Consider the following 27,970-nt stretch of genomic DNA (forward strand, 5'->3'; position numbering starts at 1 on the left):
AATATTTATTATAAAGAATCATTTGCGGTCATTCCTCTGTCAACCTTTAATCCTGAACACAGAGGTTTCATTAGAGCTAAAATACATGTATCTGTCGTTTGGAAAGCGACACTTTCCAACATCGCTCGGAGCAAGCGAGATTTTTGAGTAAATTGAGAGAGACCAATGAACAAACCACTTGCATTGAGATCCCAGTAAGGTGCAAATAGACCTTGAAAAGCGGGTACAAAATAAATTTGTCAAACTTTGGATTTCATTGAAATCGTTAATTAAACCCATATTGTCTCGAAGCCAAACCATTGAGGCCCCAACCACAGCAATACTGCCTTCCAATGCATAAACAGCGGGTTTTCCATCAATTTTGTAGGCCACCGTTAATATTAGTGATTTTCTAGCTTCAGCTGAAACTCCGCTCAGAACTTTTTTCACCGAAAGTGAGCCTAAATTTTGTAAAATGAAACATCCAGTTCCATAAGTACTTTTAATCTGACCAGGAGAGAGACATTGGTGACCCACTAAAGCTGAATGCTGATCACCAATAACCTAAAGCAATTTAAGAAAAATATTATACAATTAGACAGAAAATCACAAAATATTGAAATTAACCAACTTACACCAGTGACAGGAATCCCTTGTAAAGAACCAGATTTGATTAAACCAAATTGTGATGCTGACGATTGCATTTTAGGTAAAATTGATACCGGAATCTTGAATACTTTTCTGTTGTAACAATTAACAGATAAAAAAAACGGATATTAGTAAAATGCAAATAATCAATCAAAAAGTATGAAAGGTTAAATTTGATTTTGTTTGTTCAACTTGCTCAGAATTAACGTTCGACATCATGATGCCTTGTCTCAATTTTGAGGAAATTGAAGGTAAACATAATCTTGATTAACAATTTAAACTACTCACTCGCAAAGATAATGATCCCACTCAAGTGTCTCAATGTTCATAAGCAAAGTTCGACTCGCATTAGTAACATCGGTCGTTCATAACCTAACCTATTCGACAGCAATACCTATGAAACTCAGAAAATTTCAATTTACTTTAGGCAAATTCTGCAAAAACAAAGGGATTAGTTTTAATGTTTACTTAAAGGCTTGGCGAGTTGACACCGAACTGACACCGAACCGAGTTGACACCGAACCGAGGCTTAGTACTCGTCTCTTAATCCTGCCTCGAAGTGAGATCTCGAGGCGATTACCTGAGATTTAAGCCATTTAGAAAACAGCCGAATAGAAAATCGCCAAAGTGGTTTAAGCCAAAAAGATTTAGGCCAAAATTGATAAACTAATTAATAATTTACTGAGAAATTTTCACAGGTATTTCTTGATTCATTTATGATATTGTCTTCATTCAAATCGTTTCAGTCAATTTCTCAATTTATTCTTTTGGCTATTTTGAGTGCTCACCCTCGAGGCAAGTTCTCACGATGAGATCTCAACGCCAGCTCTTCCCTCTGAGTCCTCGTAGGGTTAAAGTCTCTCTCTTGCTCACTAATTGTTTACCAATAAAAACCCTCTGTAAACACTAACATGACCAATTTTTCAATTGATTGTTAAAACTTACAAAAATTCGTTAAATTAATTTCCATTGTCCATTGGATTTAATTGAATGTTTACTTCTTCAAATGATCATCTTACAACGATTAGTTACTAATCTAATCTAGTTTTTCTGGTTATTACATTTAAATGTAAATTGTGTTATAAATTTTTTTCCAATATTGATTCAAATTTTATCGGTGAATGTAATTGAAACAGATCGAAATTGATTACCTTCAACCATTTGAATTTCGTTGCTCAAATCGTGTTATTATTGTGATTCTTATTGTAGGATTAACCCTTTTACTTGACGTTTTTGTCAACAAAGGTTTGTGGCAATGGAATTGAATGATTTACCTGAAGATTGTTTATTGTATATATTTGATTATTTTCCGAATCTTAAACAACTTTTGAGTTTGTCGACAGGTAAGACAATATTTCTACTCTTTTTCATTCTAATTGTTTTCTACTGAAATATTCAATTGAAACTCATTATTCTTTTTACATTTTGATGAACAGTTTGTAGTGGATGGAACAATTTGATTAAAAGAAGACTGAAAAAAATTCATTATTTACATTTGGAAGAAAATTCGAGTGAATTGTCTTTATGTCGATCATTGAAACGGTTTAATCGAGTTTCTTTTTCTCTATTTTCAAACGAATTTCGGTCTTTTAATTTTCAAGAAAATCCATCTTACAAGCATATCTACGTGAATGACCCGAAGTTACTTGAGAAGGTGAATGTTTCTAAACTGTTACCAAATCTTAAGGTGAGTTGATTGTTTCTAAGAAGAAAACATTTGCTAATTCTGATGTTTACTAGTTTTTACTTCAAATTGCACTGGTTATAAACAGTGTATGGGCAAAGCTACGATCAATGTTTTATCGACTTCGAACACGTTGATCGGATTTAAGAGTGAATTCCCAAGTCACAGAAGTGATGTTTGCAGTTGCTGTCGCAGTGTTCACATCGATGAAATGGTGCATTATTGTGAAAATTTGGAGTATCTTTCGTCGAAATCGAAACATTTTATTCGGAGTTTTTTCACCGGATTTGGAAACAATTTGAAACACTTTGAAGCTTGGATAGATTTCTCTGAATTTTCTTTTCACTCTGGAGCCATCGATTCTTTTGCAAGAATATTGAGAAAAATGCCAAATCTAGAAGCTTTGTCTCTGTTATATGACCCTAAATGTAATTATACTGATTAATTGAATTACATTCACGTACTAATTTTTTTCTCTTATATTTAGTCGAACCTCTTAAAGGGCCTGCACCGAAAATGAATTTGAAACAACTCAAAATTGAATATATTGACAACATTGAATCTTCAACTCTTCAAGTTTTATCTCTTTTCCCTGAACTACCGAGTCTCTACCTGAATATTGTGTCTTCAAATGAAAACGAAACTTTTCCAGCTTCCAGAATTCATCCGAATGTCCAAGATTTGGCATTAGAAATCGTAAGTACTCTTTATACGTTTTACTCTATTTCATCTCTAATTGGCGTTTCCATTTATCTACAGAACTTGTCATATCGTAATTTAAAGTGTAACCCTGATATCGAATACTCAAAACTGTTCAAAAATATATTGGTCAAGTTTCCTAATTGCAAGAATCTTATGATTCGACTTTACGAAAGATGCATAACTAATAAGTTGATGATCGAGATAATTGAAATGTTACCCAATTTGAATCTATTTGTTCAAAATGTATATCAACCTTTAGACGATATTGAAGATCCAGTTTACTTTAATTCAGTCGATAGACATTTCAAGACAACTGGTCGTAGAATCGCTATCTACTTATTCAAGATCAAAGGATTTGGACGAATCAGTAGATACTCGCTGAATGAAGATATTGCCAGTCCTTTCAGAACCGATAACCCATTCATTCATGAGTATTTCCGTGGTTAAGGACATTCATCAATTTTCTAATCTGGAACACAAGGGCAATCAATTACATTACCATCTTAAAAGTCAACGTTAACTGTAAATGTAAATTGTGATTTAAATTGTCAATTATGTCAGAATCAAGTGCGGCCGAAAAGAAAACCAGAATTGTACAATTAAGTGATGCCGTTGAGGCCTTGAGTTTATCATTATTTTTCGGTTCTAAATCAATCGAACCCAAATCAATATACAGATACTTAAATGTACTATTATATGAGAGTAAAAACTTATAATCACAATAATAAATAAAGAGCAAAAAACATGAAATGTTTCTTGAGAAAAACATAATCACTATGATACTCGTTTCACCTTGGAAAATATAATAGCTTATAAAATATGAAGTTCATGTATAAATGTTAAGTGGGCAAGCTGAAGAGGAAGAAGAGAATAAAAAGAAAAATAAAAACAATTATTGAAAAAGAACTAGAAATAAATTAAATGAGAAGAGAAAAGAACAATAATCAAAATTGTATTACCAACACATGGAAATGGCTTAAAGTCAACGATGGAATATTTTCCAATGGGTAATATTCACATATACCATGTAATCTTGTTAATCCTTTAATCCCAAACAATCTGTTCCATTACCGGTGAGGTAATGATGTTAATCAAGTGAGAAAACAATTAGAAATTAAAAATTTAACATGGTCAACACAAAAGTATAAATCAAGTCACAAGAAAAAACAAAATGGTGTCAAACTGTTGATCCTTTGGTTACACTTTCCAAGTTGGCGAATTGAACATTTTCCATTGTATCTTCATCTTAATCTTCTTTGACTCTTGTAGTAATTATCGTCTTCATCTAACTGTTATTACTTTTCTCTTTTCTCTTCATTTTTATTATCACCAAAATTATATTTTCGTTATTAAATCACTTTTATTTTCTTCTCTTTTACTTTCCCTCATTTTCCTTTTCTCTGTCTACACTTTTTCTTCTCTTTCGCATCAAAATTCCGTTACCATGGTAACTGTTTTTTTCTTTTCTAAAAAATCACCAACAACATTTGAAGATTTTTTTTCTCATTTCAATCTTTTAATTGTTTACTTTTAAATTGTTCTTTTTTTAATTCATTAATTGTCTACAATTATCACCCCTTTACATTGTTCACTTTCCTCAATTAAAATGTGATGTTCTATTAATCAATTGGACCCAAACTTAAATTGGATCCAAACTCTAGGTGATTTATTTTTCTTTCTCCAATGTTAACTGTATATTTATTTTTCTAATTTCTTCGGTGTTTTCTTAATTGTCTGTGAATTGTAAATTAATTCCGATGTTCTTTTTTCTCTAACATCATCAATGGTTAATTTCTTAATATTCTTGATTGGTCCTTTTCTCTCTTTCTCTCACTCACAATTACATTATTTCGATCATTTCGATAATGTCGATTGTTTGTAATTGACTTTACCCTTGTTCTTCCATCAACCTTATCATAAACATTTTACTGTTATCAGAATTTTTCTCAATCTTTCTCAATCTTTGCAATCATATTCTTTTACTTTTCTTTTGAACCTGTTCTCTGTTTTCTCTTTTCTCTTTTCTGTCCATCTTAATCCTAAATTTTCTTCTCTTTAGAAAATATCAAGATAATAACATTAATTCTTTGTTGTATTTCTTTTCCTACTTCACAGATCTCTTGCTCTTAAATCATCCTCGGTGTTGAAATTATCAAAGGCTAAACATTTGGTGGATGATTGTTTTTGTCTTTCCAATCGCAAAATTTGTATAAACCGCTTACTTCAATTGATATTATTTCATCTTTTTTTGATTATTATCAACACTTCTATCCATTGGATTAAAGTGTTTGTTTACTAGAAGAACAAGAAAACCATAATCATTAATCATCAGTAAATTGAAGAAGAAGGAGAACAACAATAACAACATTGGAAACTACAACACAACTATTACTACTTTTTGTGTCTTTTCTGTTTATCTTCAAGAATCGTCTAGAAATTGATTAATCATCTGTTCGCCGTTTTTTTCTTTTATTAATTGCTAAAATTATCCTGTTCATTTAAACACAAATTAAAAGCTTCGTACCCTCACAACTCAAACGTACAAATTAACTACATTTATGACTCCATCACAAATGGCTCCTGGTCGTGGTCGAAAATCTTCACTCGTTTGGTCTTATGTTTATGAGACGTCCTCGGACTCTTTCCAGTGTGTCTTCTGTTCCAGTCGTTATCGGCGAAATGCTACTCAAATTAAAGCTCATCTTATCGATAAATGTAGTTTATGTCCTGTTGAGATAAAAGCTAATTTAAGTAATGAGAATGAAAGATTCACTCATAGAAGACAAATGGAAGCTGGTGATCTTAATGATCGATCAGATATTCCTGGTCTTCAAGCGCATCATGATAAAATGATGAGAGAAGTCAATAAACGAAGACAATTAGCTTTAGATAAGCCACATGATGGTGCAGGATCATCAAGTTTCATTGACAAAACAATTAAACCTCACATGGATCCAGCAGAAGAGCAGGAAGAGCTACGAATACTATTTGCACGAGCTATTTACAGTTCATCTCTTCCCTATCATTTTGTTGAAAATGATCATTGGAAAAAGTTTTTCCATCGTCTTCGACCTGATTTTGTTTTACCCTCGAAAAATATTTTAAACTCAACCCTTTTGGACAATGAATATCGCCAAGTTATGAGCGCAACCGAAGCTTATCTAAGTAAAAGTGAATGTTTAACTATTGCTCTAGATGGATTTTCTTGTGCTCTCAACACAGAGATTCTTAACATCATAATCTGTACACCGTCTCCCGTTTTCCATTCATCCGTTGATACCCGAAATAATCCACACACTTCGAAGTACATTTTCTCTCTTTTAAAGCCAATCATCGAGGATAAAGGTGGCGAGAATTTCGTTGCCATTTTAGCTGACAATGCATCCGAAATGACAATTTTAGGACAAGTTTTACGTTCAGCTTTTCCTCACTTACTTACCTTTGGATGTGCATCATATTGTCTCAACTCATTACTAGACGATATTTCAAGAGTACCTGAAATCGCTCAAATAATGGGATTTGCACAAAGCATTTCAACCGAAATCAAAAGATCTCAAGTTTTAAATCCAAAATTTCAAGAAATAGCTGGTAAATCATCCGGATTTGCCAATAGTGGTCTACACATGGCATCGCTTTACTTTAAATCAAGATATTCAGCACATCTCAATATTAACCAACTTTCGATCGGAAAACAAATCCTTCGCTCAGTGGCCATGGACTCATCTGTCTCTATGGACCCAAGAGTACGTGAGATTATCTTATCAGCTGATTTCTGGGATCGTATTGATCACATAAAGATGATTTTCCATACAATCCAAGAATACATCAACATCATAGAATTAAATTATAGCCCCATTTCCGATATTCCCGATATGTTCAGAGGTATTCAAGAGCGTCTTGTCTCCTGTCAAGGATCAACAGCTATTTTTTCATCTTTAATACCACAAATTTTACCGATAGTTAATGAAAAGAAAAGATTCTTAACCGATATGAGTCCAGCGTATTTCTTGGCCAACGTACTTGATCCTCGTAAAAAAGGGGTAAATCTTTCCGAACCTGAGCTTCAAAGTGCTGAGAAATTTTTACTAGATTATGCTCGAGTCATTTGGAGCAACGTTAAAACGGACATTTTCGACCAATTAATTCGTAGCTTCAGTAATTTCACCACCAAAACGGGTTACTTTGAATCGGACATGGTTTGGAAACAAGCAGAAATTGTTGGACCTCTTGAATGGTGGAAATTCATTCGTCGCCATGAGTCTCATCGATATCTTTCCGAAATAGGTATCAAATTGTTATCTATTCCATGTTGTAATGTAACCATTGATAAAATTCTCATACAAAGAGGCCATCAACCCGATAAAAGGAAATCCCGTTCACTAGATAATCGAAGCTCAAAACTTGTCGCCATAAGAAGTAATCTTCACCTTTTAGAAACCGTTTCAACTAATCCATATGATCAAAAGATGTCACATTCTGTACCAACACCTTTGACAATAATTCCCGATTTACCTTATGGTTCTGAATCTGATCGCTCAGAAGCTGAAGATTCAAACATGTTAGGTAATGTTTTGTCAGCTGATGACTTCCATTATGAATATGACCAACAATCAGCAATAATCAGCACAATGAACTCAACATAGAATCAAATTTTAAAAAGTCCAACAATAATTAATACAATTAATTTTTCCTTCTCTCTATCATCATCATCATCATCATCATCTCTCTCTTTCCTTTACCCCTTTAGAGTTTAATCAAATTTCATTAACTTCTTCCATGTCTTCTAATAGAACCACATCAAGCTTGTCATCATTAATTATCATCTAATAATTATGAATGAAGAGTAACATGAACTTTTCTTTTTATATAAAATAAATTGTAACAATATGATTGTAATTATACATTATGCTCACTTTTAATGTGTTACTTTTAACTATTCATAAATTAATCATGAAAAAAAGAAATGCACCCAATTGAATGATTGAAAAATCAATTCCAAGAACTAAATTGTAATTAAAAATCTTAAATGAAAGTTAACTGGATTGTTCGAGAACAATAAAATCATCTTCAATTTAATCTGATTGTCAACTGATAGATTAATGAGTCTAAATTATTTACTTTATGATTGTGATTGGCATTCAATTATCAAGTTTATACTTTAATCGATAAATTGGATTTACATGGATGGAAAATGTCAACTTTAGTAATTGTAATACAATTAACAGTTGATCACTAATATAAAATGTTTACTTTTCTCTTGCATCAAAATTGTAACTATTGGAAGGAGAAAACTATTTAATATCTGTACAGGTAATTAATTGGCAATAAATTGTTAATGTGATTAAGATTTTGCTCTCTTATTTCGTGGTTTGTTTGGCATCGATTCCAATGATTTCCTCAATAGATGAGAATCCGTCGTCACTTTATGAAAATAAACAAAGAAAAGAATATTTTAATTTTTATAATTTCGACGATTGTTAAAGATGTGAAAGGGATAGAGAATTGAATTTACCTGATTAGTTGAGAAAGGTCATTAACGATTGTAGAAACAAGTGAAGGGCCTCGGTAAGCGAGAGCAGTGTACAATTGAATTAACGAGGCTCCGGCTCTAAGTTTTTCGTAGGCATCTTGACCATCGGCAACACCGCCCACTCCGATGATAGGAATTGACCCTTTCGTTAAACAATACATATCACGAATCATTTGGGTGGATAAATTTTTCAATGGTTGACCACTTAGACCACCACTTTCACTAGAATGACAAGATTTAAGGCTTGGGGGTCGTGAGATTGTTGTATTGGTGACGACTAGTCCATCAATCTTTTGTCCACTTAGTCGAGGTTTAATCATCATTTGGGCGATATCTTTACGCTCTGAATCATTTAAATCGGGAGATATTTTTACCAATAAAGGTTTGGTAATGTTGAGCTTTGCTTTAGCGTTTAAAATGCCGTCTAGAAATGGATCCAGAGTATCTTTCAATTGAATATCTCTAAGACCTGGAGTATTGGGACTTGAAATGTTAATTACAAAATAATCAACAAATTTACTGTTTCCAAAAACCTCCAATCCTTTAACATAATCACCAATTGAATCAGTTGAGGTTTTATTTTTACCCAAATTAATTCCAACCACGGTTGGCTTTAAATTGGATAAACTTTTGGTCAAGTTTTCGCGAACCGCCTCATGACCAGAACTATTGAAACCATATCTGGGAAAAAGAGAACAGGGCAATTGATTAGATGATTAAAAGTTAAGATGGAAAAAGAATTAAAATTAGAGAAAATTAGCTAAAATTCTCACCTATTGATAATCGCTTCGTCTTCTTTCAATCGAAAAACTCTTGGCTTCTCATTGCCCGATTGGGGATTTGGGGTGACTGATCCAACTTCGACAAAACTAAAGCCCAATTTAGCTAAACCGGGAACAGCTTCACCATCTTTATCGAAACCAGCAGCTAATCCAATCGGATGATTAAATTCTAAGGTCCAAAGTGATGATTTCTAAAGAAATATAAAAGAAAAACAAAGAAAACGTTCATCGAAATAAGATTAGAATAGTAATACATTGATAAGCAGAACGGATTTAAAGAACGAATTTAAAGGAGAATTTACCAAATTTTTATGTTCAGATGTTTTAGAACTAAAATTAGGCAGAAATGAATATTTCGCCATGTTGATTGCTAATCGATGAGATGATTCGCCATCAACTGTTGCATGAAGAATCGGCATAACGAAAGAATTGTAGAATTTTTCATTTCCTTTGTATAAATTAATCGCCACAAAACCAGCACCTCCACCAAGAGCAATAGTCAATCCTGACATGAATTTACTCTATAAAAAAGCCAAATAGAAACAAAAAACGAATGATTAATCAAACAAATTCATCATTTCAAACGAAGGTTCAAAATCTAGTAAAAAGGTCAACCGGAAAACGAGAATCGGTCAACACTCACCATAAGTTGTGGTTTACAAGTCATCTTTGATTCTCTTGGTGTCCAATTACACTGACCTTCAATTATCTGTAATAAAGAAGCAAAAAAAGAATAAATCAAAATAATCAATTAGAATCAATTAGAATCAAATTATTTTCACATCAAGAAAAAAAATGTAAACAAAGAAAAAAAATCTCTCAACAAGAAGAGAAAATGAAAACATAGAAAAGGAAAGAGGTTCAATGGTGGGAAATAAACTAACCGGAGGAAGAAACTCAATAATTTTAATTAAATCAACCAAAAAGAGTAAAGAACAAAACACTAAAGTTAAACTAAACAATCAGTAAATTGTTAACATTTAAACACAATCAAAATTGAAAAGAAAAGGTTGATTAACATTACAAATTCTCAGAGATAAACAAAGAAAATGTTATTCCTTTGGCATCAATAGAAACAATTTCAATGTCTCAGACAGATGAATGAAACACTAATTCCATTTGATAATCAAGAGGTAATTTAAACCATTGTAATTAGAAACAAATTTCCTTTAACAAAATAAAAATCATTAATCACTAATTGAAACAATTAAATTTGTATTTTGACACATTGGCAAAGTCAAGGAAACAAACCATGTGTATGTTGCTAAGCGATCAATTATGATTAAGAATCGTGATTTAAATTGATTACAAGATAAATTGTTGAGATTGAAAAAAGAAAAATTAATTAAAATCAAAGGTGAGATTAATTGGAACAATTTAATTAAGAATAGAAATTGAAAAAACTCTTCAAGGTGAATTTAGAATTTCGATTCTCTGTAATTAGTAGTTGGTCCCCCGAAAGAACATGTGACTCATGTGTTACCAATGTGGTTCCTTTTGTTTGAGGAAAAGTAAATTTCCTGGTTAATTTAATTTCCTTTTTCAGTTAATTGCAGTTGATTGTCTTTTTACAATTTTCATTTAATGTTGATTAACTTACACTCGATTTACTGATGGTGATTAATTTGGATTAATCATGACTTTTCTTAAGGTGAGTTTCATGTTCTCTTAATTGTCCTTTTGTTCACTTCTTTAAGAGCCAATGTGCTTATCCTATTTGGTTTTTTTTTCTTATTCTTTTTTGTTGGTTAATTATGATTTACTAATTGTTAAGGTTTGATTTTTACTTTTTTTGATGATAGTTAACTCAAAGTCTCTGTTGTTATCTCATTTGAATTGTTTGCAGGTTCTGATTCATTCAAGTGCTGGTCAAAGTCTTCGTACATTAAGGTTACTTGTATTAACTTGATGTTAATTGCACTCAGACTTTGCTTTCAGTTAATTGTTACCTTGATCAATATGTACCTGGGTTTTTTGTTCAATGTTCAAATTAGATGTCACAAGAGTTATTGATTTTTTTTCCCATCAACTATAATTATGTTAATGATAGAATATAATTTATTTTCTAACGATGATCAATCAACAATAGATGGCGACTAATATAAAGGTTTGTATTCTTGATAGTTAATCATTCAATGTTAATCATATTACAATTACCTTTATATGTGACTGTTTTAATTTCCTTTCAAATTTGATAAATAATTTCTCTTATTATAAGCAATTCGGAAAACTTGATTAATCAACCAAATTGAAGGTTCTAAGTTACTTTCCTCAAGTATCTTGTCCAGTTTCCATCTTGAATCAACCTCATTGATTGTTCAACTTTCAACAAAATCTGATCAAAATATTTTCCTACTTAATTTTTCCCTTTCTCTCCCTTAGTTTTACACCATAATTGGTTACAATTTACCTGGACATCTTCATTTAAATACACAATTAGAGTCAAATTAGTTTGATCGCAAAAATGGGTCGCGATGTTGGACCGTTAATCGGATCAATTGATTGTGGTACTTCTAGTGCTCGTTTTATGGTTTACAGTGCTACATCCGGAGAGTTAATTGCTCATCATCAATTAAACACGAAACCAATTTATCCTAAACAAGAATGGGTTGAACAAGATTGTTTCCATATTCTGAAAATTGTCAACGATTCCATTGAGAAAACAATAGAAGAATTGAAAAGATTGAATATTGATCCAAGTTCAATTAAAGGTAAGTTTTTTTTTCAATCAAAAAAAAATCTCATAGCGAAAATAATTTACTAATCATTTTCTCACATCTCAAGTTAATTTGTTTTATCTTCTCATGTAAATGTCAAACTATGATTAATGATTCAAATCTAATCATAAATCGATCCATGAATTAAGTTATTTCTTCAATTTTCTCTTTCTGTAAATATTAATCAGAATTATTAATAGATATGATAACCTAATTTTCCTAATTGTATAATGAACTTTGTCATAAGAAAATTGAGTTATCTCATCAGGGGAATTAAATCAAGGTGTAAACAAGTTATTGAAGGGCAAAAAAATTTAATCAGTAATAGATTGATTATTAAGCAATTTACTGGATCAATCAAGCTTATCATAATTGTTTCATCTTCTCTGTGTATTAACTTGCACAATTCCAATTAATTTAGTCTTGATTGCTCAACATTTTACTAACTAACCAAACCATTTCTCTCCCATGGACAAGGAAATAATTAAAAAATTCAACCAATGAGAGCAATTTGAACAATTTGTTTAATTATTTTTCTCGACCTTCCCTCCCCAAAGGTATTGGAATCACCAATCAACGGGAATCGACAATAGCCTGGGATCGGGAAACTGGTCAACCTTTTCATAATGCGATCATTTGGTCTGATGGAAGGACCCGTCAAATTGTCGACGATTTTCTCGATCAAACTCCTAATCGTGATTTCAATTTCTACAAGGTAAATTAATCTCTCAATCTTTAATCTCCATATAATGAGCATACATATAATCTTTAATCTTTAATCATAGGAATTAACTGGATTACCGATCTCGACATATTTCACCGCTTTCAAAGTAAAATGGCTTCTTGAAAATGTACCCTCGGTAAAAGAAGCCTTAGAAAATGGTCGATTACTCATTGGAACAATTGATTCATGGCTACTCTGGAATCTCTGTGGTGTCCATTCAACTGATGTTACTAATGCGAGTCGAACTTTCCTTATGAACATTGAGACACTTGAGTGGGATCATTATCTTTGCGAGTGAGTAGTTTAAATTGTTAATCAAGATTATGTTTACCTTCAATTTCCTGTGATGATTTAATGACAAAATTGAGACAAAGCATATGGCTGATACATCATGATGTCGAACATTAATTCTGAGCAAGTTGAACAAACAAAATCAAATTTAACCTTTCATACTTTTTGATTGATTATTTGCATTTTACTAATATCCGTTTTTTATCTGTTAATTGTTACAACAGAAAAGTATTCAAGATTCCGGTATCAATTTTACCTAAAATACAATCATCGGCATCACACTTTGGTTTAATCAAATCTGGTTCTTTACAAGGGATTCCTGTCACTGGTGTAAGTTGATTGATTTCATTTTTGTGATTTTGTGATTCTAATTGTCATATTTTTCTTAAATTGCTTTAGGTTATTGGTGATCAGCATTCAGCTTTAGTGGGTCACCAATGTCTCTCTCCTGGTCAGATTAAAAGTACTTATGGAACTGGATGTTTCATTTTACAAAATTTAGGCTCACTTTCGGTGAAAAAAGTTCTGAGCGGAGTTTCAGCTGAAGCTAGAAAGTCACTAATATTAACGGTGGCCTACAAAATTGATGGAAAACCCGCTGTTTATGCATTGGAAGGCAGTATTGCTGTGGTTGGTGCCTCAATGGTTTGGCTTCGGGACAATATTGGTTTAATTAATGATTTCAATGAAATCGAAAGTTTAGCAAATCAAGTTGAAGATTCTGGTGGAGTTTATTTTGTACCCGCTTTTCAAGGTCTATTTGCACCTTACTGGGATCTTAATGCAAGCGGTTTGTTCATTGGTCTCTCAATTTACTCAAAAATCTCACTTGGTACGAGCGATGTTGGAAAGTGTCGCTTTCCAAACGACCGATATTTTAGCTCTAATGAAACCTCCGCGTTCAGGATTAAAGGTTGACGGAGGAATGGCCGCAAATGATACTTTGTGCCAAATAATTTCTGATCTCAATAATGTTAAAGTTGTGAGACCTGCAAAAATTGAAGCGACCGCATTAGGATGCGCCATGATTTCAGGCCACACTCTTGGTCTTTGGGACTTTGAAAAGGAACACTTCAAGTTGAGAATACACTTGATAATATGAATAATGTCAATGGGTCACCATTAATTTCGAATCTAAATGATCAACAAATCAAATCCGAACCAAAATTTAGAGATCGAAATTATTCCCTAACAAGATCTTCTATTGACGATTCAATGCTATATCCCAATTCATCCATTTTCAAAGTACGACAATCAAGTCAATTGTTTTGACTTTTTTTTCTTTAAATTCTAATTTCCAATGATGATTTAAATTTCGTAGATAAGCATATGTCCGAATCACTACTTGAGGATAACTACTAAATACTGAGGAAATCATTAGAATCTAGTTAATCTTATCTTGTCTTCTCTTTCCTCTTTCCTCTAATCTGTATTTTTGATTTTTCTTCCACTAATCCAGCCCAAGATCGATCTGCAAGTCCGTCACAAAATGCTGAACACATGGCACAAAGCTGTTGTAAGGTCAATGGGATGGACACAAAACAAAAGTCCAAAGATTAAGCGATTGGATTATCTCAAGAAATCAAGTTTACCAGTCAGTCTTTTCATCATCTCTTCAATGGCGATGCTGCTTTTGGGTAGATATGTCATCAGATCAGCGTAATCAACTAATTGCTCAAACCTCTAAAAATTGTATTCTAATAATACTTAACGAATTGTAAACTCAAATTGTCAAACAATTTGATCAATCAACTACATTAGTTATCCCAATCAACCATTTGCATTTGTAAAATTTTCCCAATTAGCAATAATGATATTTGTTTGTTTTTTGTTACTTAATTGTATTTTTTTTGATTGTAAAGTTGCAATGTAACTAAAATAAACTATCATTAAAGTAAATTTTCAAACAATTAAGTCAATTGTCACTCGAAAAGTATCTTAATTAGAAAATTAAACAATATTAAGATAAAAAAAGAGAAGAGAAGGAAAAAGAAAGACTAATCCATTTTTCTCTTTCTTTTGTTTCTCTTGTGTCATTTGTGTTTGAGTTAAAACAGAGACACTTAAATATTGAGGTTAATTGGAATCAACATTTTCTCAATTAAATCAATTTTCTTATTAAATCAGTTGAATGTCTTTCCATCAAATGTTTCTAATTGTGAGTCCAAATGGACTAATCAGATTATCTTGACAAGATCAATTTAATTGGAATAATTAATGGAAAACAATTTACTTTCTTTCCATGTGTTTCTATAAATAAGAAATGTTTCTTTCTGGTGGATCTTCATTAATTGTTGATTGTTTCTTTTCTTAATTAGTTGAGATTATTGGTCTATTATGATTAAGAGAAAGAGTTAATTGTGTTTTCACCTTAGAAAAGAAAAGGTTTGTACTTGTTTTTTGTTCTCTTTTACTTTTTTTTTGTTCTATTTGTGGAACTTATTGTTTTTCTTTTCTTCATTTGCATTGACAGAATTGAATTTTTTCTCTTCTAATTCTCATTAATTTCTAACATTATGAGATTTCGTTTTAATTATTTATTGTGTTCACCTCATGGTCCATACAAGAGTTACCTACATTTCTTAATTTCTTTCATCGCAAGTCTAACCCTTTGTTTATATTTCCAAAGGAATGAGAAAGTAACTGTTAACCAGAAATGTGATGAAGGTAAAGTGTCATCATCATCATCACCAAATCATCAAGTTAATTCTAATTTGGATCAATCATACGAATCACTATTACCATTAATTGAAAGCCTACGAAGGCCAACTGATGATGGTAATAAACGTAAATTGTTTATCGGTGTAATGACAGCACAGAAATTCATTGATTATCGGATCAATCACATCATGGAAACATGGGGACAAGATGCTAAGGATTTTATCGCCTTCTTTTCAAGCTCATCATCTAAAGACAATCATGGATTACCAGTGATCAATTTACCAACAGTTGATGATTCCTATCCACCTCAAAAGAAATCATTTCTCATGTTAAAATTTATCCATGATCATTTCATTGATTCATATGAATGGTTCATGAGAGCCGATGATGATATTTTCATCAATGTAGACAAATTGATTCAATTTCTTGGCTCAGTAAATTCATCGAAACCTCATCTAATTGGACAAATGGGATTGGGTAAAATTGAGGAACTCGGACAATTAGGATTAGGTGATGATGACAATTTCTGTATGGGTGGACCAGGTATCATAATGAGTTCGGCAACATTGAGATCGATGATTCCTCACATTGAATATTGTCTTAAACACCTTTACTCAACCCATGAGGACGTTGAAATATCCCGATGTGTTGGTACCTTTGTCGGGTTACCCTGTACTCGATCCTATCAAATGCAATCACTTTTGTATCACAATTTTTCCGGTCAAATTGTTTGGTCCAATCGTTTAAGGAAAATACTGAAAACCGCTTTAACCTTACACCCGGTTAAAAATTCATCAACACTTTATGATATTTATTATCATATGATGCAAATTGATCATGAAAATATAAGATTTGAAATAACTAAGAATCACCGAGATCTACGAAATGTTGAACATAATTATGGTGATCTGATTGAGAGACAATTTAATCTTCCACTCGATCCACTGGTTCATGGAGATACAAATTCAATAGGAACACCGATTGAATTAACACCCAAATCAAAAGATCAATGTTTACATCGATCCGATCTAATTACTTGGGATTTTATTGATCGATATCAATATTCAGTTAAAAATTCAAATCCTCGAAGACGAATCGATGGATCACTAATACCTGCCTTGGAATCAAATTTGATCAACATTGTCAATACAATTAACAAAGGTTCTCATTTTCGTGGTCGAATTGTTGATTTTAAATCGCTTTATTATGGTTACACCAAATTAGATCCATCGAAAGGAGTTTATTATATTCTTGATCTATTGATGACCTATCGTCGATACAAGGGACGGAAATACACTTTACCTGTTCGAAAGCACACTTACATCATGCAAACATTTTCTAATCCAATTTTCAAGGAAATTAAATCATCATCACAACCATTGGAATCAATAACTGTCAACATAATTGTCCCACTTTCTGGACGATTCAAACAGTTTCAACGATTTATCAATAACTTTATCCGAGTTAACAAAAAGGATTCTAATGTTAACCTTGCATTCATTTTATTTCCCGATGTAATTGATACAAGAAATGTCTCAATTCAAATGAAAACAATCATAATTAACTTGATGAATTCAGGTTTACCAATACGATTCGCTGAACTTGGTGGTCACTTTTCAAGAGCCGCTGGACTTCAACGAGGTGCAAGTCTATTTAAATCAAATGATTTACTATTTTTCGTCGACATTGATATAACATTTAATTTAAATGCTATCGAAAGGGTAAGACTTAATACCATTCAAGGTAAACAAGTTTATTATCCAATAGTTTACAGTCAATATGATAATCAATTTGATATTGATTTTAATTTCGATCAACACTCTGATTATCATAATAATGACAATAATATAATCATTGATTCAGTTCATGGTTATTGGAGGCAATTCGGATTTGGAATTGTATCAATTTATAATAGTGATTTAATTAATAACAATGGATTGAATTTATCCATTCAAGGTTGGGGTAAGGAAGATGTTGATTTATATGAGAGACTTGTACAATCAAATTTAACTATATTTAGATCACCCGATTCTGGATTAATTCATATATTTCATCAAACTGATTGTCCAAATGGATTACATGGTAATCAATATGAAATGTGCCTCGGAAGTAAATACAACAATTTAGCTTCAATTGAAACTATGTCCAAATATATTTATCATAACAAAATATTGTAACATATTGATAATCATCATCAATTAGACAAAAATAATTAGTGCCAAATCATAAAATATGTAAATCATTTATCATGGTTGTTTTTAATTTTTTATCATTATAAAATATTAATAATAATTAAACTGTAATCAGAATTAAGGAATCAATAATTTCGGATATTAAAATAAATTATTATATCAATTCAACGGTTCAAGCTGAAAATTGATTGTTCAATTAAGAAATTGTCAAAAGTATATTAGATTGTCGTGGAACAGTGAATACAAGCATAAATACATCACAACAATTAAATTGATTGCGATCATTTACCAATAGTAAAAATGACAATTCAACAGAAATTGATGACAATACAATTTTAAAATGGATGCGAAATTAATAGTTACTCCGCCCAAACAAGTGGACATGGAAGAGAGAGAGAGAGAGATGATGATGATGATGATGAGATTATTGTCTTCCTCATCTTCTCATCATTTGTAGCTCTTTTCAAGTTGATGTTAAATGTAAACATTTCACATCATCTTCATCCTTTCAAGTCAATTCACCGACATTGTATCAACAAGCACGAAAAGAAAGAGAAATCATTTATCATCCGAGAGAAAGAGAGATGATAAAAGACGAGGGTGGAGGGAGTGGGTGAGTGTGACACTCGCTCCTTTCAGTATCATCTAAATGAAACCAATGGACCAAATCAAGTTGCCTTTTTAACATTAAACCAGTGAGATGATCAGTGACATATTTTTTTCTTCATCAAAGTGATCAAGTTAATGTTGTTGTTGTTGATGATGATGATGAGAGGGAGATGATTCTGACCTTTATTTTGGCCTTTCTAATGATACCGATGGTTTAATGTTTACTGGGGAAACAATTGGATGATCCATTGGGTGGGTTAGTGGGGCGGATTATTGTCTCTTCACTTTAAATGGGAACAAATTATTTTCTCTCAGTTGATCAGTTAATCACAATTCATTTTTAATCATATTTCCCACGAGCTTTTATTTCATCAACTTTAATTTAGTTTCATCATGTGTCTATGTAAGTGAGTGTGTCCTCATGTAAATTACGAGCAATTTAGCAACAATATAAAGACATTACAATTTATGTTTAGGGTAAAACATACATTGTAACACTTTCGATGGACAAATGATCAAACAATTAATGGACACTTGAATTGAGTCAGTTAATAGTTGATTGTTGTTCATTTAATCACAGTTTCTATTATTTAGATTTGCTTCTGTTTATTATGGTTGATTAGTTAAAGTGAATTGAAATTGATTAGCTTACCTTATGAAAAGATTGTGGATTGAATTGATTGTTGGTGGAAAACAATTAGTACCCAATTGATGGTGGAGAATAGTTGATTAAAAGATGAACAATTAACTTTGATTGTTGGTCAAGTTTAAAAAATGTTTCACTTGAAAAACATGAAAATAGTTAAACGTTTACACAATTGAATCAACTTTTTTTTTGTATTTTTCTTGAAAATTAGTTAATTGTGTTGGTGTTTTTAATCGTTGTTGTCTTTAATTGTTTACTTTCTAGTTATCATTATCACCATCATCAATAACTTTGCTCTTAACGTTTATCTCGTAACAATTAAATGAAACAAACCAATCAGGAAGGTAAATGATAGAGATGATTAACTGAAAACAATTAGAAAATCATTAGTTAATTAGTGAAGAGACACAATAAATGATTGAGAAAAGTGGGAGGCGGAGAGAGTAAGGTGAGAGGCAGGTCATTCTTAAATATCTTCGTTAATTGTTGTAAATATAAAAGTTAAATCATGATTATAAATAAAACTGTTTCTGTCCTTGATTAACTTCCAAGATTATGAGTAAACATAGTAACCAAATTAGTAGATTACCTTCAAAGGTCCAGTGGCTTGTTTATGATTACAAGATGATGAAAGTGATTAAAACTTGTTTAGTTAATCAAAGCTCATGGTGATTAAAAGTTTCTTAATTTTATCATGAGATTTTCACTGTGATTATGTTTGATGATTAACCACCAAATTTCATCTCCCTGGTAATTGTTGGAGAGAATTGAAGGTTTAACCATTTCTATTCCGTAGATTGATGCTGCAAATTTTCATTCCATGATTAAGATTTTCTCATGATCATCAGGTTGTTATGTAAGAAAATTTCATTTGATTTTTTAAAGTTGTTTCTTATCATCAGTTGATCATGAAAAGAAAACAACATCATGAGGTTTAATCATCTACCAGCTGAGTGATCAGTTAAATTGATTCTTCTTTCCAGTGGACAATTTTGCTGATTCCAAATCGATCGATTCATGTTAACTGGTAATCACTATGGTTATAAGAATTCATGTGAAGGTGGTTAGTAATTATGGTAAATAATTATGAAATTATGATTAAGATAATCACGTTCTAAGTGGTTAACATTCAACAAGATTATCATTAGGATGATGAAAATTGCCTTCCTCAAAGTGGTTAGAGTTGAAATATTAAATCAATTAAATTGTCCAATGGTTTGTGTAATCCAATTCATTAGAGATCAATTGATGTAAAAGTTACTATCGATCAAGTTGTTGCTATTTTGAGAGTTATCAAGCTTAATTTTTACAATTAAGCTTTTTGATTGCTGCCAAAGTTTTTTTTCATTGAAAACCATGAAACTGCAGCATGTTAACAGAGTGAAAAAAACGTTAACATAGGAAATACAATCATCACTTTGTAATTATTGTGATATAACTTTTGTAATTATATAATATTAATCAATAGAAGATTAATAATTGATGAGAAGATAAAATTAGATTATTGTTCACTTTTGATTGTTGCCAGAAGCTGTTTAACTATTGACAATGTTGAATTCACTTCATTTGCTTTCATCTTTGGTTAACCTAAATTCACCTCCAAATAAAATAAGATAACATATTGATTCGGTTAAGATTTTCATCTCATCTCCTCTTAATTGGATAATATTTAATCTCCTTAGATTATCAGCTTATTAATAATAACATAGACCAACACTGTTACTATTATTAAAAGAGGGAATATTTTTTTTCCAATTGTTTACATTTAACTTCAAGTGACTTTATCCATAAAAATGTCAATCATCTCCATGTATTGTGATATTGGTGATCAGGGTGAATCTATGATTGTCAAATTGAATAGAATTAGAAAATTTTACTTGGAAATTATTGTTAAGATGATAATCACAATTCTAAACGTATATTTAACTATATAGGCTTGGAATTTGAAAGAGAGTAAAAGTTTAGATTAATTGATGGATAAAATTAAAAGATTAATCAACTTACCATTAGAATTTAGAAGATGTTCTCAATTGAAGATGTCCTTGAGATGAGATGAGTCAATTAATTCGCAGTATTAGATTAATTAGAGATGAAAATTAAAGAAAAATAATCAATGTAAACAATCAAAGAAATGAAAACACTTAAAGAACGATATTGAACCGCCAATTCTTTTCTTCTTCCTACTTTCAATTCATCATCCAATCGAACAATTCACAATCAAATTCAAGATATTCTATTCACTTTTTACTATCGAAACAAGAAATCGTTCAAATTAAAGAAATTAATTCAGTTGAAAATCTTATTAATTATTAAAAATCTCAAATTTAATTCGTTTTATATTCAATTATTTTTTTCTTTTCTCCTGGTGCCATCTGTCGGTTGGAACATAAAACTAAATCGGTAGATATTTTTTCCTATTTTGACAAAGAATCAATTTAATTTTCTTTGGATAAAACCATCGTAATTAGGTAAGTAATTTAATCTTTTCAAATTGTTTTAGATTGTTTTTCTATTAATTTAAAGGTCGTGATCACCTTTGAATGTATTTCATTAACTGTCACTTATCTATTTAATTGATCTTTTCTCTTTTCATTTCATCTCTTTGTGCATTGTAGGTTTGTTGTTTATATTTCTCTTGATAATTGGATTTTGTTTTGTTGTTTATTTGATTTGTACTCTTTTTGTCCAGTTAATTTAAGATTGATCATCATGTCTATTGGTATTCCAATTAAAATTTTACATGAAGCTGAAGGACATGTAATAACTGTAGAGACAACAAATGGTGAAGTTTTCAGAGGTAAACTACTAGAAGCAGAGGATAACATGAATGTAATGATGGCCCAAATTACTGCAACTTCTCGTGATGGTAAAGTGACCAGTTTGGAGAATATTTTTATTCGAGGATCAAAGATTCGTTTTCTAATTCTGCCTGACATGTTGAAAAATGCTCCGATGTTTAAAAAGATGGGATCTAAACCCGGGGTGAAGACAAATGTTACGGTGAGAGGTAAAAACGCTCTGTTAAAAGCACAAGTAGCTCGTGGTCGAGGAAGAGCAAGGGTTATGATGGCTAAACGAGGACCATAAACAACAAATCCATCAATCAAGTAAATTCATACTTGACCAGTTTTTACAACTGTAATTAAAATGATTGGTTAATCAAATGAAAATTGTTTCTCTTCTAAATCTAAAACTCTTTTTCTAAATCCAATCAAGTAAACCAAATAACTCACAAAGGAAATTAAAAATTTCCTATACAAGATAAAACACAACACTTACAAATTACCAATTCCAGGTAATTAGAGAGATTTAAATTTTGTATATCCAACACAACAATCAATTAAATCATAAAAATCGCAAAGTATTGAATTTTAAAATTTCACTTCTCAGAAATGATAGAAACTCAAAAAAAACTCCCAAGTTGAATTTTCTTTTCTCAGTCAACAGATGTCGCGACAATCGAAGTGGTGATTTTCTATTTTCCGATTGTATGAAATTTGGTAACGTGGAGATTTTTGTTTGGAGTTTAATTTGATTACGGTAATTATATTGGTTTTAATTGTTCTCTTTTCTTTTTCAATTTTTATTTATCTTAATTAACTGTTTTGTTCCCTTCTTCAGGCTAAAATCTTTTTGTCATAATTTATCAAAATGAGATTCATCATTGTCTTTGTGACACTTTTGTTTGTTACCTTGTGTCAAGCTGAAGGAGAAGCTACTCCATCAGGAGCCCGGCTTTTGATTGAGAAAAAGGTTCTCAATAAATACTTAGTTGAAAGTAAAGATTTAATTATCAGCTATAATATTCACAATGTCGGTGAAAGGTTAGTATATTGATAATTGTAACAATTAAGTTTATTCTTGTCCGTTGATGGTTTAAGAAACGAGGCCAGAGAATACATTAGAATGATGAATTTTCTGTCAATAACAAAATTTCAATTCTAACATTAACTTTTTTTTTCTTCTTTAGTGCTGCTGTTGATGTAACCATCAAAGATGCGAACTTACCTGAGGAATATTTCCAAGTGGTCAGTGGTTTAAGCTCATTCACTATTCCCAGGATAGCAGCAAACTCTAATGTCTCTCATACTGTTGTCTACCGTCCAAAAACTGGTGTATGGGGTCAATTCAATTTCACTTCTGCTGAGGTAAATTATTTACCCCGAGAGGAATCACAAGATGTTCAAATTGGATTCACAAGTGAACCTGGTGAAGGTTATATTGTATCACTTAAAGAATTCGACCGAAGATTCTCACCTCATATCGTAAGTATCATATTCTCAATTTTTGTTATCATTGAAGAAAGAAAAACCTCTTCAAATCTCTTCTTCTATTTTTATTTTCATTTCCATTTCCATTTCCTGATTTCTAATTTATTTTCTTTTTTTCATCTCCATCTCTTTTCTACAGCTTGATTGGTTTGCATTTGCTGTCATGTCTATGCCAACATTGGTTATTCCTTTCTACCTCTGGTTTAGCAGTAAAAGCAAATACGATGCGATCTTAGCAGCAAAATTAGAAGCAAAAGCTGCAAAGAAACACTAATTAATTAATCTAATATAAACACTTTTTAGAATTTATATTAAAATTATTTTCCTTGGGTAAATAGTGTTATATATTCTTTCATATTTTCTTAACAGAATTGATCATTTCTGAGAAAATTCAAGTGAGTTAGTGAAAATTTTGCGAATTATTTTACGTTAAAGTTTCAATTTATTTGGGTTTACAGATTTGATTGATTATAACTGTCAACTTTTCCTCAGAGTAACACATTGAATCGATGAGAGATCCAATTTAGTATCTTGAGATCAGATTATCGGTTAAATTGTCAAAGCTCCAAATATTGGAATCAATGATTTTCGGTAAGATCAGTAATAAAATCTAAACGAAAATTGTAATACAGGAATTGTAAAAAGTTCAGAGAATTATCAATACATTAAGTTGACAAAATGTTTACGCGAACTTTTTGTAAGATCAGTAAATTGATTGATGGATTTGTTGTTTATGGTCCTCGTTTAGCCATCATAACCCTTGCTCTTCCTCGACCACGAGCTACTTGTGCTTTTAACAGAGCGTTTTTACCTCTCACCGTAACATTTGTCTTCACCCCGGGTTTAGATCCCATCTTTTTAAACATCGGAGCATTTTTCAACATGTCAGGCAGAATTAGAAAACGAATCTTTGATCCTCGAATAAAAATATTCTCCAAACTAGTCACTTTACCATCACGAGAAGTTGCAGTAATTTGGGCCATCATTACATTCATGTTATCCTCTGCTTCTAGTAGTTTACCTCTGAAAACTTCACCATTTGTTGTCTCTACAGTTATTACATGTCCTTCAGCTTCATGTAAAATTTTAATTGGAATACCAATAGACATGATGATCAATCTTAAATTAACTGGACAAAAGGAAAACAGTTCAAAATATCAGCGTGAATATAAAACCCTATTAAAGAGGATAAAACAAAGAAATGTTAATATCAATGACTTGAAATATTGCAATTAAATCATCAAAGAACCTGAATTGAAATTTAATCATTACAATCACATTGATCACGATTATTAAACAAGGACAAAATTCACATTTTCTTCACTTGCATTTACCCAAACATACAGCCGTGAAAATTGAGTTTGTGCTTTTTATTTTATTCATTTGAGCATCTTGATTGATAAAAGCAAATTAATAGATAAAAATGTAGAGTTGGTAGTGTTAAATTTATCTAATCAATCGTTGTGATTAAGTTAATTTTTGCCAAAGATGCGCAAATGATTTAAAAAAAAGCACAAACTCAATTTTCACGGCTGTATAGCGATGAAATTATTAGAAAACCACCAATTTCTACCATAACAACCGCAGTCTAATCACATACCTAATCAGTCAATGACCAGTCTAATCAACTAAATTAGTCAATGAAATAATCAGAGTTTAACAATTAAGTTAAAATTGTTTATAAATAAGTCTCACCAAAGTGTAATCGTGATTAACTAAAAGTAACAACCGAATATCAAGTTAATAAAATTTTAATACTTACAATTAATTTCCAAACACTGGCAAGATATTAAAAGAGAAAATGTTCCAACAATCAAATTCAACAAGCAAAAAATGACTAATTAAAAACAAAACAATCACCAAATTACTAATTAAAATTTGAAAGAAAAGCCAAAAAAAATGAGAATTAGAAAATTGGATCAACATCTGTTTATGGAATTTTTTGTCGGTGGCCAGTAGATGGCGCAAGTTATGTTCTTTCTTTTATTTTCTCTTTTACTTTTTTTTCCCTCCAACGTTAATTTGTCAATTAAACAACAATTTAGTTGATTGTTTCAAATTGTTCTTTTAATCCTCCTCTACCCCTCATCTGTTACCTTTATACTTCTCCTCTGCCCTGGTCTCTGTTACACAGTAGCAACTAAGCCATGTTATCCTGTAATTGCTCTTCTATGGCTCAAATGTCACCGGAAAACATTTGTAGGATTTGCCAACGAGGAACACCTCAGAAAGGGTTAATTGAACCTTGTAATTGTAATGGTACAATTGGTGGTGTCCACAAGAGCTGTTTGGAAAGATGGTTGACCATTTCAAGGCTTAACAAGTGTGAATTATGTGGTGTCTCAATTCCATGTCTTCAGGTTACACCAACATTTCGTGATGTAAGTTAAAACCCAATTTGTACAACACAACAACTCACCTAATACATTTAACCTCTTTTTTTGTGTGTGTTTTTACCTCCGATGATCAGTTTTCTTCCATAGTTAATTAATTATGTATTTTCTTTTCTCTTTTTATTCAACTCCATCTCCACACAGTATGTTCGCACCTTTCCTCGACCTTTAGTTGGTGACCTGTTACTTTTTACCTTTCTCACACCAATAGCAACCCTGTTGACTTTACTCTGTTTCCAAGGAGCAATGATACAAATTAAATGGCAAAATTTAACAGAATCTTCTTTCCTTCTTGCATTTGGTGCTATCCTGTTGACCTTTTACTTTGGTTGGGTGTATTGGTCAATCAAGAATAATTATCAAATATTTCTAGAATGGAGAGTATCAAATACTAATTTAAAAATTGATTGGCCACGTAGGAGAAGGAGAGTAAAAAGAGAACCAACAATTAACAGTATCGAAAAAGCCGTTCTAGATGAAGAGGAAGAAGATGATGATGATGATGACCCAGAGCAATCATTAAGCTTATTGTGATTTAATCCCAATCATTAGCCAGTTAAATCATTGATCAACTAATCACATCTATAAAACTCAAACTGTTTTTAATTACAACTAATCAAATTTTTACCTTTTCTCTCACCCTTTTTAGATTCATCATTATTTTTATACATACACACACACACACATAAATATAATTATCAATCACAGAAGCAAAAAGATCTACTTTCAAATCAAAATATTCATATTGTATTATAATTACACTAATTGTTATCCAAGAAAACAAAAAAAAACCGTTACAAACTGACCAACAATCAAGGTAACAATCAAAAAATTGATAATAAATCAAATTTTAACATCAATCCAATAAAACGGGAAAAAAAACAAACAAAAGCCCAAAAAAAGCCATAAATTACTTGAAACAATCAATGATTAATTAATCAAGTAAATGATTCTCATACATAAACATGAAGAGAGATAATTAATTAATCACCTCGAAGTGAAATAAAATGATTACAATACAATTAAGTCTGAAAATGAATGTTTTTCAACAAAAAGGGTTGAAAGTTGATACAAGAAAAAAGCTCATTGAGTTTTAATAGAAAACATAAATTAACTCAATTTGGTTAACAATAGATTCTCATTAATTAAATGAGATATTCATTCATTGTTTCCAATGGAAAAAGATAACAAGAGATAGAATATAAATGTTACATAACAATTAACAATTCCAATGAAGATTACAATTTAAAAATGACAATTTTAACCAACTAGAGAGAGAGAGAGAGAGAGAGAGAGAGAGAAAGTAATTTACAAAAAGCATAAGACAATTAAGTAAATCAGAATCGAGAATGAAAATAATATAATGAAGAGAAAGAGAGAAAAATTCATCAACAATCAGATTAACAGTGAATTTGAATATTTACAATTAACTCGCGATTCTCATTACAATCAAATTAGTTTCAACATTAACACAAGAGAGGAAAAAAACAACAACAACAATAGAAAATGAAATAGGAAGATTAAGAAGATGAAGATGAAGATAATGATGATGATGATAATAAAAGAGCTCGAAAGATGATCAACAATATTAAAAGCTTAACATGGAAACAGAGTAATAATAATAAAGAGATAGAATTCATAATAACCATGATGATGATGATGAGAAAGAGCATAAAGATAATGTTGGAACCTAAATATCATTGTGAAAGGCTGTTAGCTAATGGACTGACTTCCGGAAGATGGATGAGAGAAAGAGAGAAAATTCATCAACAATCAGATTAACAGTGAATTTGAATATTTACAATTAACTCGCGATTCTCATTACAATCAAATTAGTTTCAACATTAACACAAGAGAGGAAAAAAACAACAACAACAATAGAAAATGAAATAGGAAGATTAAGAAGATGAAGATGAAGATAATGATGATGATGATAATAAAAGAGCTCGAAAGATGATCAACAATATTAAAAGCTTAACATGGAAACAGAGTAATAATAATAAAGAGATAGAATTCATAATAACCATGATGATGATGATGAGAAAGAGCATAAAGATAATGTTGGAACCTAAATATCATTGTGAAAGGCTGTTAGCTAATGGACTGACTTCCGGAAGATGGATGAGAGAAAGAGAGAGAGA

At 31.2% G+C, this 27,970-nt stretch overlaps 9 protein-coding genes across 16 annotated transcripts; 6 read left to right on the forward strand and 3 right to left on the reverse strand.

Moving 5' to 3' along the window:
* Window positions 1–39: 39 nt before the first annotated feature.
* On the reverse strand, window positions 40–1,095 carry LOC128387042 (glycerol kinase-like). The gene is made up of 3 exons (XM_053346178.1): window positions 916–1,095; window positions 615–720; window positions 40–543 (listed from the first exon to the last, which is right to left on the reverse strand). The coding sequence occupies exons 1-3, from the start codon at window positions 954–956 to the stop codon at window positions 40–42; spliced, it is 651 nt and encodes a 216-aa protein (XP_053202153.1). The 5' UTR covers window positions 957–1,095.
* Window positions 1,096–1,833: 738 nt separating this feature from the next.
* Window positions 1,834–8,107, forward strand: LOC128387109 (uncharacterized). Of its 4 annotated transcripts, none has more exons than XM_053346266.1 (3): window positions 1,834–1,970; window positions 2,064–4,674; window positions 5,129–8,107. In XM_053346266.1, exon 3 carries the CDS (start codon window positions 5,572–5,574, stop codon window positions 7,654–7,656), a length of 2,085 nt encoding a protein of 694 aa, XP_053202241.1. In that variant the 5' UTR covers window positions 1,834–1,970; window positions 2,064–4,674; window positions 5,129–5,571; the 3' UTR covers window positions 7,657–8,107. The 4 variants fall into 4 exon arrangements, with proteins under 4 accessions (XP_053202241.1, XP_053202240.1, XP_053202239.1 ...); XM_053346265.1 differs by lacking the exon at window positions 1,834–1,970 and having other exon boundaries at window positions 2,508–2,739; window positions 2,799–4,674; XM_053346264.1 differs by lacking the exon at window positions 1,834–1,970 and having other exon boundaries at window positions 2,819–3,007; window positions 3,071–4,674.
* Window positions 8,108–8,144: 37 nt separating this feature from the next.
* Window positions 8,145–21,333, reverse strand: LOC128387114 (dihydroorotate dehydrogenase (quinone), mitochondrial-like). Of its 3 annotated transcripts, XM_053346274.1 has the most exons (8): window positions 21,170–21,333; window positions 19,755–21,004; window positions 19,172–19,530; window positions 9,969–10,034; window positions 9,628–9,846; window positions 9,317–9,516; window positions 8,526–9,224; window positions 8,145–8,434 (listed from the first exon to the last, which is right to left on the reverse strand). In XM_053346274.1, exons 4-8 carry the CDS (start codon window positions 9,990–9,992, stop codon window positions 8,371–8,373), a joined length of 1,206 nt encoding a protein of 401 aa, XP_053202249.1. In that variant the 5' UTR covers window positions 9,993–10,034; window positions 19,172–19,530; window positions 19,755–21,004; window positions 21,170–21,333; the 3' UTR covers window positions 8,145–8,370. The 3 variants fall into 3 exon arrangements, with proteins under 3 accessions (XP_053202249.1, XP_053202250.1, XP_053202248.1); XM_053346275.1 differs by lacking the exons at window positions 19,755–21,004; window positions 21,170–21,333 and having other exon boundaries at window positions 19,172–19,618; XM_053346273.1 differs by lacking the exons at window positions 19,172–19,530; window positions 19,755–21,004; window positions 21,170–21,333 and adding an exon at window positions 10,210–10,743.
* LOC128387110 (glycerol kinase-like) lies at window positions 10,814–14,971 on the forward strand. Its single transcript, XM_053346269.1, is given in 9 exon segments — window positions 10,814–10,976; window positions 11,708–12,036; window positions 12,600–12,757; window positions 12,828–13,060; window positions 13,282–13,387; window positions 13,457–13,860; window positions 13,862–14,136; window positions 14,139–14,302; window positions 14,517–14,971. Coding segments are annotated over 8 exon segments (1,791 nt in total). The 5' UTR covers window positions 10,814–10,976; window positions 11,708–11,789; the 3' UTR covers window positions 14,721–14,971.
* LOC128387107 (chondroitin sulfate synthase 1-like) lies at window positions 15,092–18,052 on the forward strand. Its single transcript, XM_053346263.1, has 2 exons — window positions 15,092–15,442; window positions 15,531–18,052. The coding sequence occupies exon 2, from the start codon at window positions 15,574–15,576 to the stop codon at window positions 17,893–17,895; it is 2,322 nt and encodes a 773-aa protein (XP_053202238.1). The 5' UTR covers window positions 15,092–15,442; window positions 15,531–15,573; the 3' UTR covers window positions 17,896–18,052.
* A 161-nt stretch (window positions 21,334–21,494) lies between the features above and the next one.
* Window positions 21,495–22,526, forward strand: LOC128387123 (small nuclear ribonucleoprotein Sm D3-like). Of its 3 annotated transcripts, none has more exons than XM_053346285.1 (2): window positions 21,495–21,633; window positions 21,855–22,526. In XM_053346285.1, the coding sequence occupies exon 2, from the start codon at window positions 21,875–21,877 to the stop codon at window positions 22,250–22,252; it is 378 nt and encodes a 125-aa protein (XP_053202260.1). In that variant the 5' UTR covers window positions 21,495–21,633; window positions 21,855–21,874; the 3' UTR covers window positions 22,253–22,526. The 3 variants fall into 3 exon arrangements, with proteins under 3 accessions (XP_053202260.1, XP_053202259.1, XP_053202261.1); XM_053346284.1 differs by having other exon boundaries at window positions 21,499–21,633; window positions 21,781–22,526; XM_053346286.1 differs by lacking the exon at window positions 21,495–21,633 and adding an exon at window positions 21,758–21,776.
* Window positions 22,527–22,580: 54 nt separating this feature from the next.
* LOC128387120 (translocon-associated protein subunit beta-like) lies at window positions 22,581–23,771 on the forward strand. Its single transcript, XM_053346280.1, has 4 exons — window positions 22,581–22,705; window positions 22,787–22,989; window positions 23,136–23,430; window positions 23,576–23,771. Exons 2-4 carry the CDS (start codon window positions 22,817–22,819, stop codon window positions 23,708–23,710), a joined length of 603 nt encoding a protein of 200 aa, XP_053202255.1. The 5' UTR covers window positions 22,581–22,705; window positions 22,787–22,816; the 3' UTR covers window positions 23,711–23,771.
* Window positions 23,772–23,855: 84 nt separating this feature from the next.
* On the reverse strand, window positions 23,856–25,356 carry LOC128387124 (small nuclear ribonucleoprotein Sm D3-like). Its single transcript, XM_053346287.1, has 2 exons — window positions 25,199–25,356; window positions 23,856–24,612 (listed from the first exon to the last, which is right to left on the reverse strand). The coding sequence occupies exon 2, from the start codon at window positions 24,543–24,545 to the stop codon at window positions 24,168–24,170; it is 378 nt and encodes a 125-aa protein (XP_053202262.1). The 5' UTR covers window positions 24,546–24,612; window positions 25,199–25,356; the 3' UTR covers window positions 23,856–24,167.
* Window positions 25,357–25,448: 92 nt separating this feature from the next.
* On the forward strand, window positions 25,449–26,855 carry LOC128387118 (E3 ubiquitin-protein ligase MARCHF3-like). Its single transcript, XM_053346279.1, has 2 exons — window positions 25,449–25,817; window positions 25,974–26,855. Exons 1-2 carry the CDS (start codon window positions 25,584–25,586, stop codon window positions 26,361–26,363), a joined length of 624 nt encoding a protein of 207 aa, XP_053202254.1. The 5' UTR covers window positions 25,449–25,583; the 3' UTR covers window positions 26,364–26,855.
* The last annotated feature ends 1,115 nt before the right edge of the window (window positions 26,856–27,970 follow it).

This window comes from Panonychus citri, unplaced genomic scaffold (assembly GCF_014898815.1).
Source record: "Panonychus citri isolate SS breed McGregor unplaced genomic scaffold, ASM1489881v1 Contig00077, whole genome shotgun sequence".
In the NCBI taxonomy this organism is placed as follows: Eukaryota; Metazoa; Arthropoda; class Arachnida; order Trombidiformes; family Tetranychidae; genus Panonychus; species Panonychus citri.

Coding starts and splice junctions, on each gene's coding strand:
- LOC128387042 (XM_053346178.1), bottom strand. CDS start 956: ATGAACATTGAGACACTTGAGTGGGATCATTATCTTTGCGA. Junction 721..915: donor TGGGATCATTATCTTTGCGA/GTGAGTAGTTTA, acceptor TTGTTACAACAG/AAAAGTATTCAAGATTCCGG. Junction 544..614: donor AAGGGATTCCTGTCACTGGT/GTAAGTTGGTTA, acceptor AAATTGCTTTAG/GTTATTGGTGATCAGCATTC.
- LOC128387109 (XM_053346266.1), top strand. CDS start 5,572: ATGACTCCATCACAAATGGCTCCTGGTCGTGGTCGAAAATCTTCACTC.
- LOC128387114 (XM_053346274.1), bottom strand. CDS start 9,992: ATGACTTGTAAACCACAACTTATG. Junction 9,847..9,968: donor CTTGTAAACCACAACTTATG/GTGAGTGTTGAC, acceptor GCTTTTTTATAG/AGTAAATTCATGTCAGGATT. Junction 8,435..8,525: donor GACCTTTCTCAACTAATCAG/GTAAATTCAATT, acceptor ATTTTCATAAAG/TGACGACGGATTCTCATCTA.
- LOC128387107 (XM_053346263.1), top strand. CDS start 15,574: ATGAGATTTCGTTTTAATTATTTATTGTGTTCACCTCATGGTCCATAC.
- LOC128387123 (XM_053346285.1), top strand. CDS start 21,875: ATGTCTATTGGTATTCCAATTAAAATTTTACATGAAGCTGAAGGACAT.
- LOC128387120 (XM_053346280.1), top strand. CDS start 22,817: ATGAGATTCATCATTGTCTTTGTGACACTTTTGTTTGTTACCTTGTGT. Junction 22,990..23,135: donor ATTCACAATGTCGGTGAAAG/GTTAGTATATTG, acceptor TTTCTTCTTTAG/TGCTGCTGTTGATGTAACCA. Junction 23,431..23,575: donor GAAGATTCTCACCTCATATC/GTAAGTATCATA, acceptor TCTTTTCTACAG/CTTGATTGGTTTGCATTTGC.
- LOC128387124 (XM_053346287.1), bottom strand. CDS start 24,545: ATGTCTATTGGTATTCCAATTAAAATTTTACATGAAGCTGAAGGACAT.
- LOC128387118 (XM_053346279.1), top strand. CDS start 25,584: ATGTTATCCTGTAATTGCTCTTCTATGGCTCAAATGTCACCGGAAAAC. Junction 25,818..25,973: donor TTACACCAACATTTCGTGAT/GTAAGTTAAAAC, acceptor ATCTCCACACAG/TATGTTCGCACCTTTCCTCG.